The 20,912-nt window shown below is 36.9% G+C and overlaps 1 protein-coding gene across 2 annotated transcripts; it reads left to right on the top strand.

The window, feature by feature from the left end:
- Window positions 1–1,730: 1,730 nt before the first annotated feature.
- On the top strand, window positions 1,731–10,794 carry VIP (vasoactive intestinal peptide). Of its 2 annotated transcripts, none has more exons than XM_040448842.1 (7): window positions 1,731–2,064; window positions 3,240–3,354; window positions 5,184–5,306; window positions 6,136–6,240; window positions 7,217–7,348; window positions 8,228–8,311; window positions 9,948–10,794. In XM_040448842.1, exons 2-6 carry the CDS (start codon window positions 3,248–3,250, stop codon window positions 8,268–8,270), a joined length of 510 nt encoding a protein of 169 aa, XP_040304776.1. In that variant the 5' UTR covers window positions 1,731–2,064; window positions 3,240–3,247; the 3' UTR covers window positions 8,271–8,311; window positions 9,948–10,794. The 2 variants fall into 2 exon arrangements, with proteins under 2 accessions (XP_040304776.1, XP_040304775.1); XM_040448841.1 differs by having other exon boundaries at window positions 1,734–2,064; window positions 8,225–8,311.
- The last annotated feature ends 10,118 nt before the right edge of the window (window positions 10,795–20,912 follow it).

Here is a 20,912-nt window from a genome sequence, read left to right as displayed (position 1 = left end):
TTAAAAAACACCAAAAAAACCACAACCTGTGAATTAAGACCTTAAACCTGCAGATGGTGCTATGATCCCATTAGGAAATTCAGTTATGCTTTCTAGTTTACATTCATAGGAAAAAAAATGCGGTCCTTTGATTTGGTTTATCTTTATCCAGAAGTAATAAAATTGAATTATTTCTCTTACTTTTGTGTTTTATTATCATAATGGGAGAAACTGTTTTTGCCACTGGAAAAAGCTAATGTAGTTACTCTTTGTGAATGCTAAATGCTTCCCTAGACCAAATAATAATCGACTTTTATGTCTTTTTTTATTTAAATTTTTCTGCGTATCGTTTAGCGTTAGTTTTTCTGTTACTTTCAAGCAACTTACTTTGCTGTTTCTGTTCTTAAATAAAGTTGCTTCACTGAGAATTGAGTGACGAAGAGCTAAGGATAAAACATTCCACATGAGAACCATTTCAACCTCTAGTTTGTAATAATCAGGTAAAAAAAGATTTCCTGGAATTTAAGCCCCAGGAACTCTGGCTTCAGTCAGAGCTGTCAACTGGGAAACAAATTTCCAGACATTTTGAAATGTAATTCATTTAATTTTTCTTGTAACTGGATTAGAAAATATGATCAAGCATAGCAGGATATTCTCTTACTGGATCAGTCTGGCTTTGAATTAAGCTGTAGATATTAAATTTTTAAAGCAGAAGAAAGAAAGGGGGCTTCAGAATCTTTCTCCCTTGAGGAACTTAGGGAACAAAAATGTAAAAGAATACACACACTGGAAATTTAAAAGAAAATTATGGGAAAGATGGTGTTTTACTTTGTTGTCCATGAAGTTGTTCATGTGGCTGTATTTTTACCTGAAACTCTGATTGAATGTATGATAGTCTAATTTGAATTAAAGCCCCACAAACAGAAGTGAAGAATTTATCAAAGTACTCCACAGATGCTTTCCAACTAGTTCTTTGAAACCTGCCAGTTGACTAAGTTGGAAATGTTCAAAAAGCTGGTGTGGCTGTGTATTTAAGGATGAAGGGCAGAAACAAAATAATTCTATATGGTGCAAAGACTTATTATACAATTGATGAAAATTTCTTCCTTTATGAAAGAAGGAAAATTGAGAGAGATATATATATATATAGATATAGATAGATAGATAGATAGATAGATATACTGCCTGATAGCTTATTTTTTGGATTATTTGAGATCATGTATGTGAAAGTGCATTGGAATTGTGATATTTTGTACAAATGTAAAATAGCAGTACTACGACTACTTTTGACAACAGTGTGCATATGGCACTATTTTAGAGTCTTTCAGAAACTTTTATCTTGGGATTAGTTTCAACACAAAGGAAATGTAATAATAGAAAAATGGAAAATTATTTCTGGATGCTTTTAAAATTAGGATAGATCTCAAGAAAGACTAAATCGGGATCTATGTGAATAGCATAAAAATCTTATAGGCTTTAGAACTGATATTTAATAATAAAGGGGAATTATGAATTTGTAGACAAAATTAACATAAGTATTTGGGTTTTTTTCTACATTTTTTCTACACATAAAACTCCTGTTTTCTGAAGGAACCCCAGTGGCCCTGGCTATAACACTAACCATTTTTCTTATTTCATTACTACTAATCAAAGATTAAAACATTTCATATTAAGCTTGGTACCTTTTTTTTGTTGTCCACATAAAGAAAAGTAAATTTCCTCTTTATATCTTACATCTTGAAGTTACTCACTATAAATTTATATAAATCAGACGTAATGACAATTTAATAAGAACACAAACCCTATTCATCCTGTGGGAGTACTACTGTGACGTCTTTCAGAGAGCTTCGTGATTGCTCAGCCCTAAGTGTAAGCCCTATAAAATGATGGGCTTTGAAATGCTGGTCAGAGTGGAGTGAAAGGCAGTTGCCTGCAATAATAGCCAACCAGTACCAAGTTCTGGTTCAGCTCTGAGAGCAGAGAACTGGTGGAAACTTTCTCGGCCTCAGAGGACTTCAGCACCTAAGACAGCTCCAAGAATCTCCTTCGACTATAGAAAGCTCCCAAGGAACACTACTTGGCAAGGTGAGTGAAAACTTTACCTTTCTTTTTCTTCTTTTTTTTTGTCTCCTCCTGCTTTCAAACTTTTCTCAGGGTATATTGAATATTTCTTTCTCTTGAAAAGAATTTTATAGTGTTCCTCCTTTAAAAAAACAAAAGACAAGTTTCTTAAGTCACCTGGTGAGTGCAGATAGAAACGTTTCAACTTCTTATATATCAGTGGATTTTTTTAATTCTTTTAGTTGGAAGATATTTTGCCTGGATTACTGTATACTTTTACTCAATTCTGTCTTTTTAAAAATTAATTAAAGTATTTTTTTTGCTTGTATATACATTTTTGACTGAAGGGTTCAGTGGGTACATTTGTTTTAGATTTTCAACTTCTTTTATTTAGTGTTGTTCTATTTCATATGTTAGTTATGTGAATCAAGGAAGCATTTATTTTCATCTTTAAGTCTAAATTCTGCAATTTTTATAGACAAGACAAAGCCAAAATTCCTAAATTCCTATCTAGAAACTTTGGAAATGAAACATGTAAGTGGGTTAGCTGTATAAAAGCACAAACCTTAATTTTAGTATCTTTTTCCTTTTATGGCAAAAATTATTTCAATGATAATATGTGGTATAATAATTTTTGGTATTTATTTTAACGATTAAGTTAAGTTGTTCAAATCCAGGCATAAGGAAATAAGTTTTTAATAATATCTACAATTAAAAGAGGAAAAAGAAATTCATGTATAACTTTTACACTGATATGTATATATAGATGTATATACATACATGTGTAGACAAAGCATTATTAAATAGATGGTACTCCAGTGTTATATTAATTAGACATTAGAAACTTAAACTGTTTCTTTAGTTAGAAAAGATACTAAACATGGGTGCTACAACTCTGCTGTATGGATACCTCCAGCACCATAAAAGTATGGCATTCCACATACACTCAGCCCCACTATGTGCCTGGTAAGTGATAGGCAGCAGTTGAAAAGGATTCCAATTTTTATTCAAACACCTGCCACCAAAAAAAAAATCTTTTTGACTTAAAAAGTTATTATATTGCAGTTTAACTCCTTCTACCAGATAAAAATTACCTTTTCCAAACTCTGCAGGAGCCTTCATAAATTACTGCTAGACACTCAGAATTACTTTGAGATATCTTTGGTTGGAAAAGCTGATGTGATTCTCTCCCTTTCAAGGTACAAAGATGGAAACCAGAAGTAAGTCCCAGCCCCTTGTGCTGCTAATGCTGGTCAGCATGCTCTTCTCACAAATGTTGGCGTGGCCTCTTTTTGGAGCATCCTCTTCTCTGAGGTAAGTATTCTTTCAATGTATGCAGTTGAACATTCCTTCTTCATCTATATAAGAATTTCCTATATGTTATTTTGGACAACTCAACTTTTTAGGTTATGTATTATTTATTTAAATCTTTTGGTTGGTGTGTTAAGCAAGTTTTTTCAACATCAGGTCAATATGACTGTTCTGCACCTTGGAATCCACTCTCGGGGCATGAGAGTGTCAATGACTAGTTTTAAGCTTAGGGTGGATCACCCTTCCAAACAAGAAGGAAGAAGGAGTTGACATTCTTTCAATTCAAAACTGGTTTTAGATAAGTAATAAGATTTTATCCTCTGTCATCTCAGTTCAGTTCAGTTTCTGATGGAAAAAAAATATATGTTTAGTTGCCTGCTTCACTGAAGTTCCTTTTCAAGATCAATCAGTAAATAACCTTAAGGTTAGTAGCTAATTAGTGAAACATATTGCTGTGAACAATCATGCTGGACAGACCTTCCTATCTAGCCAGATACAATTTGTCAATATTATAAATTGTGGAATAACTGATCTACCAGTTAGTGAATTTTAATGTATCTTGTTTCAACCACAAATCCTTAGTTTTACTGTTCTCTATGTTATATTTCATATTTCAAATTCATAAATTATAACATAACTCTTATTTAAAGCTTTATCTGAAATAAATTTATGTTAAAGAAGTAAACACTAAATAAAAACTACATTAGTTTGATTTTTTCCTTCCACTTTATAGGCACCACTATATCTACAGGCAAAATCATCATTTCTTTGCTCATTTTCCCATTTCTTATTCTTTTTTCAAGGTAGAATTATACTCAATAGAGTGAATTATCTCTTAGCTATTAGTGTTTGTGAAAACTGCTTAAAGCCAGATCTTATGTTGCTCTGATAACGAAATAGAATGATTCTATCTGAATTGTTATGTTACGTATCACAACAGACAATCACAAGAATGCTGAAGTTTGCATCGATTGCTAGGTTTCATGCAAAGAAGACTGCTTGTTACTTCCCCCAACTACTACATCACCAGAAGATACATAAGTCCCCAGGAGCTGACATACTCCTTGGAGGTTTACTCTAACAGTGAAAATATACACATTTATAATTTTAATAGTGTGCAGGTGTTCAAAATGTGCATGCATTAACAAATATAGTCACGGTCCATGTATAGGCATGATTATTCTTAGTCATTCAGTAAAGCATTGTACATTCCTCACTAAAATTGTATTAATACATAATACTAGAAATAAGAAGCCCTCACAAAATGTATTGAATTTGAGTTACTAGTCAGAGATGGAGAGATTCTTTGTACTTGATTAATATAGAGAAATTTATCACACAAAGGTGAATCTTTGAAAAAGATCTTAGACACCTAGAGAAGGAAAAGCAGTTAATATTCACCTAGTGAGAAGTGTTTGACAAATGATGCTAAACACCAATAAATACATGAATTGCTCCTAGTTTTCATATTGAATATTTGAAATTTTTTGAAGTTTCTATTTTGTACAAAATTTTTCCACCTGTGAATAACTTTGCAAAGTGAAAATATTCCTAATGAAGTATACTTTACTTAATGCACTAACACGATTGAACTAAGTAACTCTTATGCTTGTAAAAGTTGTATGGCATCTGTTTTATGGGATAATCAAAAATTTCACTATTTATACTCTAAACCACAGAAGTCAGTAAGTCTAACTATGCTATCCATATATTGTGAATGGGTAATACTGATCAAGAATACTGGGTATCTTATTTCTAATGATTATAAAACCATAAGCACTATATTCTGTGAAAGGAATATATTACACTTCTACCATATTTTCCCCTAATAGGTTAGATGACAGAATACCACTTGAAGGAGCAAATGAACCTGAACAGGTTTCTTTAAAAGGAGACACTGACATCTTGCAAAATGCATTAGCTGAAAATGACACACCCTATTACGATGTGTCCAGGTGAGTTTGTGTTTATTGAGTTTTATTTTAGAAAATATGTTTTTGAAATATATATATATATTTTTGAAATATAAATGCTTTACATTTTGTGTCACCATGAAGCTATTTTTACAGCACACTACAGGTTTCCATGTGCTGTGGCTTCATGCAGCCTGATTTATTGCAGCTCTAGCAACTGTACATGATTTTCATATAGAGAAGTTGTAAAAAGCCAGGACCAATAAATCTTTCACTTACACAGAACCCTTTGTCTAGAACAGCATTCAAGTATAGACAGAGTAGCTCTATACTGAAGACAAAACATAAAAGTTCCTGATTTGGATGGGAAAGATGATTGATAGTCCCCAAGGGCCTCTTTATCTTAAGAGATTGTTTTGTTTCCAAATGTTTTAATAAAAGAAATAGCAAAAAGTATAATAAGGTTTTTGCTAAAAATCAAGATTATTTCCTCTTGTATATATCTTTATTCAAGGTAGAAGAAACAAAGCACCATAAATAAATAAACAGAAACTAACTTAAATATATTATTTTTTCCCATCAATATTTATTGAAGAAGAATTAGTTTTATAGACTCTACCAGGAAGCATTACTTAATATTGAGATATACTTCTAAAAATTTAATTTCTTTAATTTTTCAAAGTGTGAGCTACAATTTGGAGTATATCTTAATATACGTGACAAGAAAATACCTCATTAGGTTGTCAGGAAGCCTTCTTTTGCATGAGAAGCTTTCAAAGAAGCTGAGAAGTTTCTTTCTTGTTTAATGAGGCAAAATAATATTTTAGAAAAACATTTACAAAATAATGGCTATTCTTCTTCTTTATTTTAGGAATGCCAGACATGCTGATGGAGTGTTCACCAGTGACTTTAGTAGACTCTTGGGTCAACTTTCTGCCAAAAAATACCTTGAATCCCTTATTGGAAAACGGGTTGGGTAAAGAGAATTTATTATCTTTATCAAACACCTTGTAATTATTTAATCTGCAAGTTATTTTTTCACTGTTAGCAATTTATTTACTTTGCTCAAAATTGATAACTCTGATGATGTACAATTTGGTTGAAAAATAATCTATATTATGTTTAATGTTTATTTATTTGTTTTGAGAGAGAGTGTGTGAGCCTGAGTGGGGGAGGGACAGAGAGAGGAGAGAGAGAATCCCAAGCTGGCTCAGTGTTGTCGGTGCAGAGCCCAATGCAGGCTCAATCTCACAAACCATGACATCACGATCTGAGCCGAAATCAAGAGTTGGAAGCTTAATGACTGAGCCACCCAGGCACCCCCAAAATTATATTCTTATATAAAATATACCATGCCCATGGATTAGGGAAATATGTTTTTAGTGATATCCTACTCATTGACTACAGACACACTTATTTTTCTTAAGTGGCAATCATTTATCAATCTGCAATCAAATTGAACTAGACACAGTAAAAAAATAAGACACTGAAGCAAATTTTAATGTTTACTATAGTATTTGTTTTTTTAATTCCTGATCAAACCAAGCATATGAAGTTTCTTTCTTTAAATGGCCAATTGTTGAATATTTAGATGGCACTATTCAGGGTGGCAAAGCTTCTAAAGAATTAACTTTTAAAGAAATATTCCTCCCAATGGCAGAGCACAACATCAACTATCCCTCCATCTTTTTATGTTAATTATTTGCACAGTTGATATACAATGTGTATGAAGGCTCCCAGTAAATGCCAAAATATGTTGGATTATTCCTTGCTCCCCTATCCTTGGGCTTAGATGTATTTTTCTCTTAGTCTTTTTGTGATAGAAAAGAAGTTGGGCATTAGAATTCTTTTTTATCTAATTTTATCCAAATTATTCCAAGAAATTTGGAACTTTGGCACATTTATTATCTCTTGTTAAAATCCTTTGCTTTCCTTTCCCCTGCATTCTTTAGCAATAGCATCACAGAAGACCAGGGGCCAATCAAGCGCCACTCTGATGCAGTCTTCACCGACAACTATACCCGCCTTCGAAAACAAATGGCTGTAAAGAAGTACTTGAACTCCATTCTCAATGGGAAGAGGAGGTAAAGAAACAAAGAACTTGCTAAAATGAGAAATTATACATGAGTTCAAAAATAGAAGCTACATATGAAGACTTATTTCTCTATCTCACTCTCTATACTCTGTGAAACAGTAATTCTCAACCTTGGCTGACATTTGACTGCCCTGGAGAATTTTTAAAATACTGATGTGTGGGCCTTACCCAAAACCAATTGTCAGGTAATTAGTGCCTCTAGAGGTAGGAGGTATGGCTCTAGGCATTGGTGCTTTGTTTTTGTTTGTTTTGTTGTTTTTTTTTTGTTTTTGTTTCTAGGAGCTACCCACTTGATTCTACTGTGTGTCCAGGGTTAAAAGCAATGACTGTAGAGACATCTACTCTAAATCTGGGAACTTTATCAGAAGTTTAAGCTTTTTAAACATGTAAAGTGCAGTCAATTAGCAGTTTGATACCATATGTGACTCCCTTCATATACATACTCAGTATCTTTATTTTACCAAATCAAACCACGGGTACTTTTGTATTCTAAGATTCTGTAAGACTTATGTCTCTCTAATGGAGTGCAAATATTGGATTATAATAAGTAGGAAGTGGGGTGCTCTCTCTTTTTTTTCTAATTATTTTTGTTTCAATGGTCAGTATTAAGGGCAATCTTGCTTGGGTAAGATCAGACAAGATGAATGCCTTTGCCCACCACTATTATAATTCTGTACAAATAATTTGAGATACCTTACAATTCAGGAAAAATTCATATGTAATAACGAACCTCAAAGATAATTGGCTAGCCCTCAGTGCACTTTCCAGAGCACAGAGAACAGCGTAAGTCACACATCATCTTTTCTTTGGAAGCTTGCTCATCTAAGGCCTTTAACATATATGATGTTCTTTTTCTGATGTGCAGCAGTGAGGGAGAATCACCTGACTTTCCCGAAGAGCTAGAAAAATAATGAAAAGCCCTTGGAAGAAAGCTGTTGACAGCTTCCCAGTGGTGGGTATATTCTGTCCATTCTTGTTTTATTCTTATAGCAAACATCTAATTACTGGAATAGGGAAGAATCACTTAGTAAAAAACATCTCAGAGTTCTCACAATGAGACCTCATGGAAAAGGACACTTCTATCCGAAGTGGACCCCAACCCAGTAAACACTTAAAATGATTCATGCAGTGCTCTGATAGAAAAAAAGAGAGAGCTCACAATGGGTAAACAGTTTGCCACCTGCATGGTACCCCTCGTTTACTCAGACTTATTCCTCTCCTTCTTGTTGAGATATCAAACAGAGGAATCTGACTCACATGAGAAAAACTGGCTTTCTTTTTGAGACTTGAGCCACACTGCTTTTATTAATTTAAGGTTTAGCCCCACGATTGACTGTTAGCACGGCATTTAATTTAGGTGCAGAAAAATACCACTAAACTACAGTATGGTTCATTATTATGAAAACACCAAGGCACTCTGGTTCTAATTGTATTCCTTGAACCATACCAAGCTTCATGCCGCAAGGTTAAATTTAGCTTCTTGCACCTATTGAGTGAGTGTAGGTGCTTTGATCTCATAGTATTTATGGTAAAATAGTTTTTGAAAAGAGAAAACATATGCAGGCTTTTCCCTTTGCTATTAAGTGATAAGCTTGTTATCCCAGTTGCTTTTATGTACATGTGGATACAAGACGTAATTCCTTCCTGAGTTACATTCATGCTTACATTAGCTCATAAAAATATTGGGCAAGTGCTTAAAGGAATTTCATATCATCAGTGTATCAGAGGTTGGTAAACTTTTTCCCTAAAGGGCTACAGAGTGAATATATTTTGGCTTTGTGGGTTAACGTGGAACCCCCAGGATAACATGTAAAATGAATGGGAGCTGCTGTCTCACCATAACATTGTATTTGTGAAACCTAAAGATAGGCTGGACTACAACCACTGAGTGGCTCGAGGAGACTAAACGAGCCCCATGCTCAGACTGAAGGCAATCCTTGGTCTTGCTGAAGTTCCTGGAGCAGATGGCTCAGGTTTTTGTGAGAGTGATCAAGAGTGGGCTAGTGTCTCTGAAGACATCTGCCCCATTGGTTACTTTTTGTCCACAAGAGACGTATGCTGAGGGTCTTGCACACGCCTGTTCCTTATCACATCAGAGAAACAAGTCCCTTTGCTCAAAGAAGAAAAATTACATAGAGCTTCTTGAAAAAAAAAAGTTTACAAGAAGAAGCTATTTCATTTAATCAAGAAATACAACGGGCACTGAACTATAAAGGGGGATTAATCCCTCCGTCTTTTGTAAGATCACATATGAGATTCTGTCCTCCCTTCTTCTCTTTTCTGAATGGGTAACTTTGGATAAACCCTTTTAGTGGGAAATCCTGCATGCCAACCATTTGCGAAAATTACAAATGGGTAATTATAATGACTAATTAAAGTGCCTCTTCGCATTTTAATTCCCTTTCTGAAAATCAGTCCTTTGGAAGATACCTTCCTGATATCCTAGACCATAATTTCCTGTCATAACAAGCTGTTCACAAGGGGCACAGGGGTACAGATGTTATCAAATGAGTGGATGAATGAGTGAAACTAAGAAGCTGTAAATAAAAATATTTTTATGCTTAAAACACCAATTCTTTCTTTTTCAGAACTCGTGAAGGAAAATGATAGGAGAAGTGATTATATTTTGAGTTCTACATAAGTAATTCAAGAACACAACTTCAGTATCAAAACCAAATAAAATATATAGTGTCGTGAATGTTGTGATTTGCTTCATCCTGATGTAATAACTGTGATGTTTACACTGTAAATATTATTTGAGAGTTCTAAAATTTGTCTTTAATTCATGAAAATCCTGTAATTTCATATGCTGTGTATCCTTTCTAACAAAAATATATTTAGTGATAAGTAAATACTAGGTTAATTCCAATTATGTGGAGCTTTGGGGGAGTGAAGTAATAGAACACAAATGATGTGTTTATTTATAGAGCATACTTAACTATTCAGAAGCGTGGAGCACATAATCAGTGTGTCTAAATTTGAATGTTAAGCAGCTAGAATGCTGAGTTAAATAAACTGCAAAATGTCTAAGAGAAAGCCAACCACAAAGATAAAAAGGCATTCTTCAAAACAGACTTTCAGAAAATGGTATGCGTTTTCGCATTTTTAGGCAACGTTCATTTTGAATGAGATTTAAAATCTCTCAAATTCAGATCTCTAATTGCTGAAGGCTCTTTTCTGTAGTGGTGTTTCAGTGAAAGAGAATGGTCTCTATTTCTGACATTGGACCTTTCCTTCCTGCTTGTGTTAAGTGTGTGTAAAATGTAAACTGAATGGAACATTTGTTTTTTCGGTAATAAATTTTTTCCCCATAATTACTCAAATAATGCTTTGGTCATCAGCTTCCTTCCAGTGAAAGTACATTTGGAGACACAGCTATTTTTCCAAAATATAGGAAATTAATAGAGAAAATAAATAACTTTGATTATCATTGCAGACACTTTCTATTGTTTTGATTTTGTTAAATGATACAGCAGTAACCTCATTTTAGCTCTCAAGTTCCAGGCGCTAGATAGTTTTTATGATGTTTGAGGTAAGACTATGTTTGATTTTGTGTGAGTTCTAAAACAACAGTGACTTAAATATGAGAGAAATTTCTTTCTCACTTAAGGCCAGAAGTAAAATGTCAAGGGTTAGTAAGATGGTTCTGCTCCATGAAGCCCTCAGAAATCTAAACCTCTTCTCGTGATCCAAAATTGCAGCTAGAGTTCCAGCCATCATATCTGCATTCTAAGTAGTAGGATGGAAGAAAGAGCATAGAAAAAAAGGGGAAGGGGCAAAGAGCACATGCAGGTTCTCTTTTAACTGATATTTTGTGCTAATACCCCATTGACTAGAACATAGTTTTATGGTCAGAGTCATTTGGAAAACAGGTTAGAAAATGTTTTGTTTTTTTTCTGGATAGTCATGTGCCCAACTAAAAACTGGGGTTCTAGTAATATAAAACAAGGAAAGAATAGACTTATGTGGGGATTTTTTTTTTTTTTAGTCTCAAACTGTGGATCTTAAATTCTTACCAAAAAGACTTACAGAAATGATAAAGAAAGTGAGAGTCGATAGACCCTAACCATTAATGAGGAACCATCATCACAAGGCAAAATTTTGCTCAGGTTCATTTACTACAATTAGAACAAATGGCTCTATAAGGAGAGACTAATCTAGAACTACTGGTGAATGCAAAGGAAATTACACAAATTGAATTGAATTGGACTAACTATATCTTTTGTTCATACCTGATTTCATAAATCATCAAATATTTGTTAAGTGAATTTTCTATGCAAAATTCTATGCAAAGCACTGCCATGAAAACTGAAAAGTTCTCGATGTTATTCGCACATGAGAAGCTTATAAAGATCAAATGGGGATAAGGGTACCTGGGTGGCTCAGTCAGCTGAGTGTCCGGCTTGGGCTCAGGTCATGATCTCACGGTTCATGAGTTCACGCCCAGCATCAGGCTCTCTGCTATCACCACAGACCCCACTTCAGATCCTCTGTTCCCATCTCTCGCTGCCCCTTCCCCCCTCTTAAAAATTAATAGATATTTAAAAAAAAAAAAAGATCAAAGACTCCTGGGAGGCTCAGTCGGTTGAGTGTCTGACTTAGGCCTAGGTCATGATCTTGAGGTTCATGAGTTGGAACCCCGTGTCGGGCTCCGTGCTGACAGCTCAGAGCCTGGAGCCTGCTTCGGGTTCTGTGTTTCCCTCTCTCTCTGCCCCTCCCCAGCTCATGCTCTGTCTCTCTCCTTCTCTCTCAGAACATATTTTAAAAAACCAACATCAAATGGGGGTGTAATTGCAGTGCAATTCGAATATGAATCTGCAGAGTTTTAATTTTACCTTATTAATGTAAGTCTTTGCAATTTAGTCCCTATTCCTTCAAGAAATACTTATTGAATGACACTGATGTGCAATTTAGATATCTGAGGGATGAATGTTTTGGGCAGGAGCAAGTGAGGGGAAAATCCTGGCATACTTGGACAGCAAGGAAGCCAGTGTGGGCAGAGCAGGTGAGCTGGATGAGGCAGAGCAGGAGATGAGGTCAGGGAGGCTATCTAGCCCTTGGTAACACAGGCCACCATAAGGACTTAGCAGTGAATTGGGGAGATGTGGCAGAGTTTCAGACAGTGGTGTGACAGTATCTGAACTGCATTTCAACATAACAATTCTGGCTGCTGTGTTGGCAATTGGGTGAGGGGGTGCTGCAGGTGGGAGCAGGGAGAGGAGCGAGGAGGCTCTTGCTATAAATCAGGTGAATGATGATGGTGCTGGCCAGGTCCACACAGTACAGGTGGTGAGAAGTGGAGTCTGCATGTGTCTCAAAAGTAGAGTCAAATTTTTTGCGGATAGTTTGAAGATACGGAAAAGTCCAGAATAATTCTAAGGTAAGTCACCTGAGCAACTTGAAGAAGAATGTGGCTATTAAGTAAGTCGAAAAAGACTTGGGGTGGGGGAGGCGGTTCCAGGGGAGGATGGGTTTAGCTTTGGACAAGTTAAGTAAGTGACAGGTTCTGAGGAGATTTGGGGCTGCAGGTCAACAGTTGGAAGTCTTCAGTGTAGAGGTGAGAATTAACATTTTTTTAACGTTTTATTTATTTTTGAGAGACAGAGAGAGACAGAGCATAAGTGGGGGAGGGGCAGAGAGAGAGAGGGAGACAGAATTCGAAGTGGGTCTCCAGGCTCTGAACTGTCAGCACAGAGCCTGACATGGGGCTCAAACTCCCAAACTGTGAGATTATGACCTGACCCCAAGTCAGACACTCAACGGACCGAGGCACCCAGGCACCTCTAGAGATGAGATTTAATTTTTTTTTAAATATTTTTTTCAAAGTTTATTTATTTTTGGGACAGAGAGAGACAGAGCATGAACGGGGGAGGGGCAGAGAGAGAGGGAGACACAGAATTGGAAACAGGCTCCAGGCTCTGAGCCATCAGCCCAGAGCCTGACGCGGGGCTCAAACTCCCGGACCACGAGATCGTGACCTGGCTGAAGTCGGACGCTTAACTGACTGCGCCACCCAGGCGCCCCTAGAGATGAGATTTAAAGGTACAAGCCATGAGATCACCAAGGGACTAACTGTAGCTAAAAAGGAAGCTCAACACACAACCCCTGGGTGTATCAATTTACTTGGTCTGCCATAACAAGGTGCCACCGACTGGGGAATAAACAACAGAAATTTATTGTCTCGTAGTTCTGGAGGCAAAAGTCTGGATCCAAGGCGTCAGTGTGGTTGGTTCCTTCTGAACACTGTGAGGGAGCATCTGATCTATGTCTCTCCCTGGCATCTGGTGTTTTGCTGGCAATCGTTGGTTTATACAAGCATCACCCAGATCTCTGTCTGTCCTCACATGGTGTTGTCCCTGTGTGTCTGTGTCTCCAAAGTTCCCCTTTTTATAAGGACATGGGTCATATTGGATTAGAACCCATGTTAATGACCTCATTTTAACCTGGTTACCTCTGTAAAAACCCTGTCTCCAAATATGGTCACATTCTGAAGTACTGGGGGTTAGGATTCCAACAGATGAATTTAGGAGGGGGGAGGATACAATTCAACTGTAACTCTGATGCACTCCAACATCAATGGGTTGGGATGTTGAGGAACAAAGGGGGTAAAAACTGAAAGGAGAAGCTAGCAAAAGAGGAGAAAAATAGGAAAGAAAATCTGGAAAACAAGTAAAGAAAGTCTTTCAAGGAAGAAGGCATCATTAACAGTTTTATTTGTGCTGCTATATAAAACAGCATTCATTTACTGATGATACAACAGTGAACAAAGCAGACACCAGTTCCTGCTCACATAGAACTTACATTCTATGGAGGAAAACATATAATAAACAACCTAGTGTAAATAAAATACACATTGTGGTAGAAAGTGCGAGTGCTACGGGGAAAAAAATATGCAGGGAAGGAGGATAGGAAGTATTGGAAAAGAGGGTTGAAATTTTAGATGAAGTTTCTATAGGAGACCTCACAAGAAGGTGAATTTGAGGAAGAGCCCTGAAAGAAACCACAAAATCAGCTATGAGTCTCTGTGGGAAGAACGTTCTAGACAAAGGGAATTTGAGATGCAGAAGCTCTCAGGTGGGACTTACCTAACATTTTAGGCAGAGAAGAGGCTAATTTGGCTTAAATGGTGAAAATGACCAAGATATAACGTAAGAGAGAAGTCAGAGAAGTTATGAGGAACCAGGCCACATAGGACAACCCGGGTCATAGCAAAATTCTGATTTTATTTTGAATCAGATGAGAAACCATGACCAGAATTGACTGTTATCAGTAACCATCACAATAATATTATTGGTGGAGGAATGTGGATAAAAGCTGGGTTGGAATGGGTCCAAGAGAATGAGGAAGGGAGCGCCTGTACTATGAATACTGATGATTCTTTGAGGTGTTTTCCTGCATAAGAGAACAAAGAAGAGGGGAGGGATCTGGTGGGAAAAGAGAGATGAAGTAATTTGTTTTCATGTGGGAGAAATATCAAAACTGTGTTTGCATGCTGAAGGAAAAGATGTAAGAATGGGAAATCTGGTGATGCTGTAGGTAAAGCTTTTGCTTGAGTGATATCCTTAAGAAGAAGTGTAAATGAATGATACACCAGCAGTGGGCTTGACATTTGCATGACACAGAACAGTTCAACAGACAGAGTGTTTGGGTCAAAGGTGGATGAATGGATGGATGAGGTGGTAGTGTTACCAGTTCCAAACTCAGGTTCAGCTGCTCACTACTCAAAAATCAATACTCGAGAGACAAGTGAGGGCAGAGAGGAAGGTTTGCTTTATTCAGGAAGTCAGCACCCTGACAGATGGCGGTCTAATGTCCCAATGACCGTCTTCCCTGGCCAGGCAAAGTTGAAGGGTTTTAAAGGGGAAGGTATAGGAAAAGGGAGGGGGGCTACGTGCAGGAGAAGCAGGTGTCCAGGCGGTTACTTGTATGTCGACATGACCCTGAACAGAATTGCTGGCAGCATTGGCAGCTGTTTTCAAATGGCGTCAGGTCTTATCTTCTGGGAAAGTTTGGTCCTTCGCTCCTCAAGGCCTGTGGTCTGCAAGTCTTAAGGAAAGTAAGTTAGTTCTGCTACCGACCAAGGGACTCAGGTCAGCAAACAGTGAGTGCATACATTTGAAGCAAGTGAACACTTAAGACCAACCAGTTGGGGTGCTGTTACTGTAGAAGCTGATGAAATGATCTTAATTACATCCGTTTTCTCTGGAAATGGCTAAAAGTAGAGATAAGTCAGGAGATGTTGGTGATGTGAGAAAAGTTAAAAAAGGAAGAAATAGTGTAGTAGGTGAGTGGGTAAGTAAATGAACTAGGAAAAGTTCTTTTCTAATCTGAACAACTCAGTGATAAATGGGGTGATTCAGAAACATGGGTCAATTTAAGTAGTCTGAGATTATTTTTTTTATTATTGTGAAACTTTAATGAAAACTAAGCGGCTTTCCCCAGAAATATGCACATATTCATTTTTGTGCTTTCAGAGCAGTCCCTGAATCTTGTTTGTGCTTGGAATTTTAGTGGGTTCATTGATTGATCTTTAAGAATTGCTATGCTTGGGCGCCTGGGTGGCTCAGTCAGTTGAGCGTCTGACTTCAGCTCAAGTCATGATCTCACAGTTCATGGGTTCGAGCCCCGTGTCGGGCTCTGTGCTGACAGCTCAGAGCCTGGAGCCTGCTTCAGATTCTGTGTGTGTCTTTCTTTCTGCCCCTCCCCTGCTTGTGCTCTGTCTTCCAAAAATAAATAAATGTTAAAAAAGAAGTTTTATTAAAAAAAAATTTCTCTGTTGGTAGTCGTGCTGGTTGGAGTCATGTGGAGGAGACCCTGTAAATAGGGAACATGGTGTGTGCACTGCTGAAGTCATCCAAAGGTGAGACAGTAAGGATTTAGACTACCTCAGTGGTAATGAGAAATGAAAGGAATTATAGTAATAACCAAAACTTATTACATAGCAGGTACTTTCCTAGGCACTTTATATCATTAAATCATATCAAATATATGAGGTATGTACTGTTCTTCAACCCACTTTTCAGATGAGGAAGCAGACATATAAAGTAGATAGCAAAAGCCAGGACCCTGGAAGCTCATGTAGAAAAGTTCCATGCAGTCCCCAAGTCCCCAAAGACTAAGTGATTTTCCCAAGGTGACATAATTATTTAGTGGCAGAGAAGGGAATAGAGTTCTTAATCACATTCTCTTTCATGGTGTCTAAGACGGACCTTGACCATGAACATTGTTCTTGCCCCTCCTTTCTCTCCTCCATCCCATCTGTCTCTTCAGAACTCCATCTCTGGTCCAGAATTGGGCAGAAGTTGCAAAGGGTCACAAAGACTTTGTGATTGCAGGTCCCCTTCTCAGTAGCCTGTGCTAGTTCTTCCTTGTAATATTCTCACTTCCCATTTGTTCCCTCCCTCCAACTTGTTCTCTCTTTGTTCCCTGCATATTCTTTGTCATTGCAGACTAGAGAGTTCTGTAGAGCAGAAATCTCTTGGGGGTTTATGTTTTGAGATGTTTCAAATAATCAAAAACGCTTACCATTTAACACATCAGCCTATTCAGCCTGAAACAATACAAATAGCTTTTTTAGCAACAATCTCTAAAATGATAATGTCTAAATAAGTTGACTCTTGATTTCCATATGACTTGAATTCAAAAGGACTTGTTTTGGGTCGCCTGGGTGCCTCAGTAAGTTAAATGTCTGACTTTGGATCATGTCATGATCTCATGGTTTGTGAGTTTGAGCCTCACGTTGGGCTCTGTACTGACAGCTCGGAGCCTGGAGTCTGCTTCAGATTCTGTGTTTCCCTCTCTCTCTGCCCCTCCCCACTCGTGTTCTCTCTCTCTCTCAAGAATAAGTAAACATTAAAAAAAAATTAAGAGGACTTGCTTTAATGCATTCATCTTAGTGCTTTGGGCATTGAGTGAGGCCCTTTCTGTGGCTTTGATGCTTGTGACTGACTTGGAAAAAGAGGAACTTTCATTTTTATCCTGGCTTACATTTACAAATTAAATATGTAATGCACAATTAGCAATACATTATTCCTTTGCAATTGAATTACCTCTTAAGGCACCTGCAATATGAAAGTTATTTTTGGTTTACTCTGTAGTAGAATAAATTCTTGAAATATTAACTGCTGTTAGTATTTTATACACCACAGATTAAATTTGCCACTTCATTGTGCTAGGCAGAATAATGGTCCCTGAAGATGTCTCTCTTAATCTTTGAAACCTACGAATATGTTACTTTACATGGCAAAAGAGACTTTGCCGATATGATTAATTTCAAGATTTTAAAGTAGGAAGATTATCCTGGATTATTCAAGCATCCCAGTGTAAACACAAGGGTCCCTAAAAGAATGAAGTAGAAATCAGTTAGAGTCAGAGAAGGGGATATGATAATAAAGCAGAGATTGGAGAGATGTCACTACTTGAAGTAGATCAGGAATCAGAGAATGCAAGAGGTTTCTGGAAGCTGGCAAAGGCAAGGAAAAAGTTCTCGCCTAGAGCTTCTAGAAGAGATACAGCCCTGCCAATATGTTGAGATTAGCCCCATCAGGCCAATTTTTGGATGTTTGAGATCCAGAACTATGAAATCACAAATCTGTGTTGTTTTAAGCCAGGAGGCTTGTGGTAACTTGTTACAGCAGCAATAGGTTACGAATACAACCGTCCTCCAATTATAATAGAACTTGAGTCTGGCATCCATTGCTTTAGGGAAAGTTGATATAAGAACCACTGAAATTAAAATTTTCTTTGGATTTATAGTATCATCACAAGGGAAAAGCCAGTGTAAAACCTGAATTTGCTAAGGTAATCTTGAAGTGACTCAGATGATAACAAATTGAGATTTTAAAATAATAAACATAACTGCTTGATACAAATTAATTTCAGTTATAAAAAATAGAGTCATATTCGTGTACACCTGAGTTCAAAATGAGGTTAAGATTGATGTCACCTAAAATTATATTAGAAATAATTCTTGGGGCACCTGGGTGGCTCAGTTGGGTAAGCATCTGACTTCGGTTCAGGTCATGATCTCATGGTTGGTGAGTTTGAGCCCCACATCAGACTCCATGCTGACAGCTCAGAACCTGGAGCCTGCTTTGGATTCTGTGTCTCTCTATCTCTCTCTGAACCTCTCTCATGCTCTGTCTCTGTCTCTCAAAAATGAATAAACATTAAAAAAATTTATTTTAAGAAATCATTCTTTATAGACCTGGAAAAAAATACTTATTTCTTCCTTTGCTTTCAGTTGACATGTACAAAGTCTACCAAAAAAATGACATAGTATTTCCAGAATTTTTCAGATCCAAAATGGTAGACTGAGCCCATGAATGTGTCTCTCCTTACTCCCAAAATACCATTCACCTAATGGAAAGAGTTAAGAAATATTAGTTCATATAACAAAGATAAGTAAAAAGGAGCCATGAGTGGTCTAGAGATAGCTGTATATTTTGGGGAGAAGATGGGCAGTGTATTTAAGAGTGGATCCATGGAAAAACTATGGGATCCTCAATACTGAACCGATGTGGACAGTTTGCAGCTGATGATTTATCCTACAGATGAGCTCAGATGTCCTTGCGTTTTGACAAGTAGAGTAACCATTGTTTTCATGTTGAAATTTCTTCCTGGCATTTTTGGGAAAACTTGTATGCTTCGGCAAATGCTGAATCTCAAGAAAAATTAGTTGAGAAATTGGGAATGTGAGAAATAGAGTTTAATAATCTACACAGAAATGTTCCTTGTTTGAAGGAATTCACTTGTATTAGTTAGCTAGGGCTGCAATAACGAAATGCATAGACTGGTTTTAATGTTTATTTATTTTTGAGAGAGACAGAGACAGAATACGAGTGGGTTAGGGGCAGAGAGAGAGGGAGATACAGAATCTGAAGCAGGCTCCAGGCTCTGAGCTGTCAGCACAGAGCCCAACATGGGGCTCGAAGTCATGAGCTGTGAGATCATGACCTGAGCCGAAGTTGGATGCTCAACTGACTGAGCCACCCAGGCGCCCCTAGACTGGCTGGTTTAAACAACAGAACTTCAGTGTCTCACAGTTCTGAGGGCTAGACTGTCTAAGATCAAGGTTTCAGCAGGGTGGTTCTTTTTGAGGCTTCTTTCCTTAGCTTGTAGATGGCCATTTTCTCCCTATGTCTTCAGGTGGCCTTCCCTCTGTGCACATACACATCTGTGCCCAAATTTCCTCTTCTTATAAGGACACATATGGGATTAGGACATAGGAGATTAGGGCCCTCCCTAATGATCTCATTTTAACTTATTTTCCTCCTTAAAGGTCCTATCTCCAAATTCTGTGGTACTGGGGAGTTAGTACTTCAATATGTGAATTTTAGAAGGACATAATTCAGCCCATGATACCACTGATGTGAAGCCAAAAGCAAGAACAGGAAATGCTAATACATGGAGTTCACATCTCTGAGTGATTCTCATTACCAAATATTTATATCAGGAATAAAAATGTTTTACACGTTACTGAAATATATAATTTTGTCACAATGTACCAGTATAAAATAATAACAAACTATGCATTCATTATTATGTTATTTTTTGTTATAGAAAATCTCTGAAACTTTTGGTATGATCTTACCACAGAAAAATCACCATCTTTATTATGATTATTCATCATTGTTTCAGAAATATGTAAATAATTGTTGGGAAAAATACAAAACAACCTATAATTTCAGAAGTTCCTGAGAATCTCTTCCAGTGCTGATTGATCTTTCCTGAATACCAAAGATTAATAGTTGTCAGGAATTTGGCAACACTACAACTGAGGGCAAGATTCTGGAAGAGCTGAATAGAGGGACATAAATAGGTTTATATACAGGATTGTTGCCTTCCCATGCTTGGTAGAGAATGCTGATCTCTGGAAGCTCCAGGGATAAAAATTAGAGAGTTATTCTTGAAAGAAATGGAAGAAGAAGAAAAAAAAACCCTTCATGGGGAGAACTAGGATGGCTTGTGTGGGAGTTGATGCCCCCGAGTTAAGTTTTCTTTCATTTGAGCTCATCTGAGTTACATCGGGCTCCCTCCCTGCTCAACCTGGAAAGAAGCCAGCCTTCAATTAACATCATCCACATACAGTGATCCCAGTCAGAGTTTCTAGCTTCTCCTCTTGTGTTTCCTCCCTTTCTATCTTTAATAATTTATTCAAGTAGACCTTAAATTAATGGTGGCAGGTGTTATTACAAATGCTGAATAGGAGTGAAAAACCAAAGATCTCTAGACAGCTAGGAAAACTTGAAGAAGGAAAGACCAAAGTTCATAGATAGATAGATAGATAGATGAAGAAGAAATGTCAGTGAAGAAAAGATAAAATCTAAGAGATAGAAGAATCAAAACAAAATTTAACAGAAGAGTGGTATGTCAAAATCAAGAAAATTGCCTAAAATGTTAGAGATAAATTTCGAAATGAAAAAAAATTAGTCATGGATAATCAATATGTGAAGTCTTGCATCTAATAAGTGGGAATTTCAGGAAAAGAAAATGGAGGAAAGGGATGGGGGAAAAATCAAATAAATATCAGAAAAGTCTTTCTTACCTTTTGT

Source organism: Herpailurus yagouaroundi, unplaced genomic scaffold (genome assembly GCF_014898765.1).
Source record: "Herpailurus yagouaroundi ecotype Mexico unplaced genomic scaffold, PumYag 198, whole genome shotgun sequence".
Taxonomy (NCBI): Eukaryota; Metazoa; Chordata; class Mammalia; order Carnivora; family Felidae; genus Herpailurus; species Herpailurus yagouaroundi.
The sequence above is the reverse complement of the archived record's forward strand: the minus strand, read 5'-3'. Positions and strand labels throughout refer to the sequence as shown.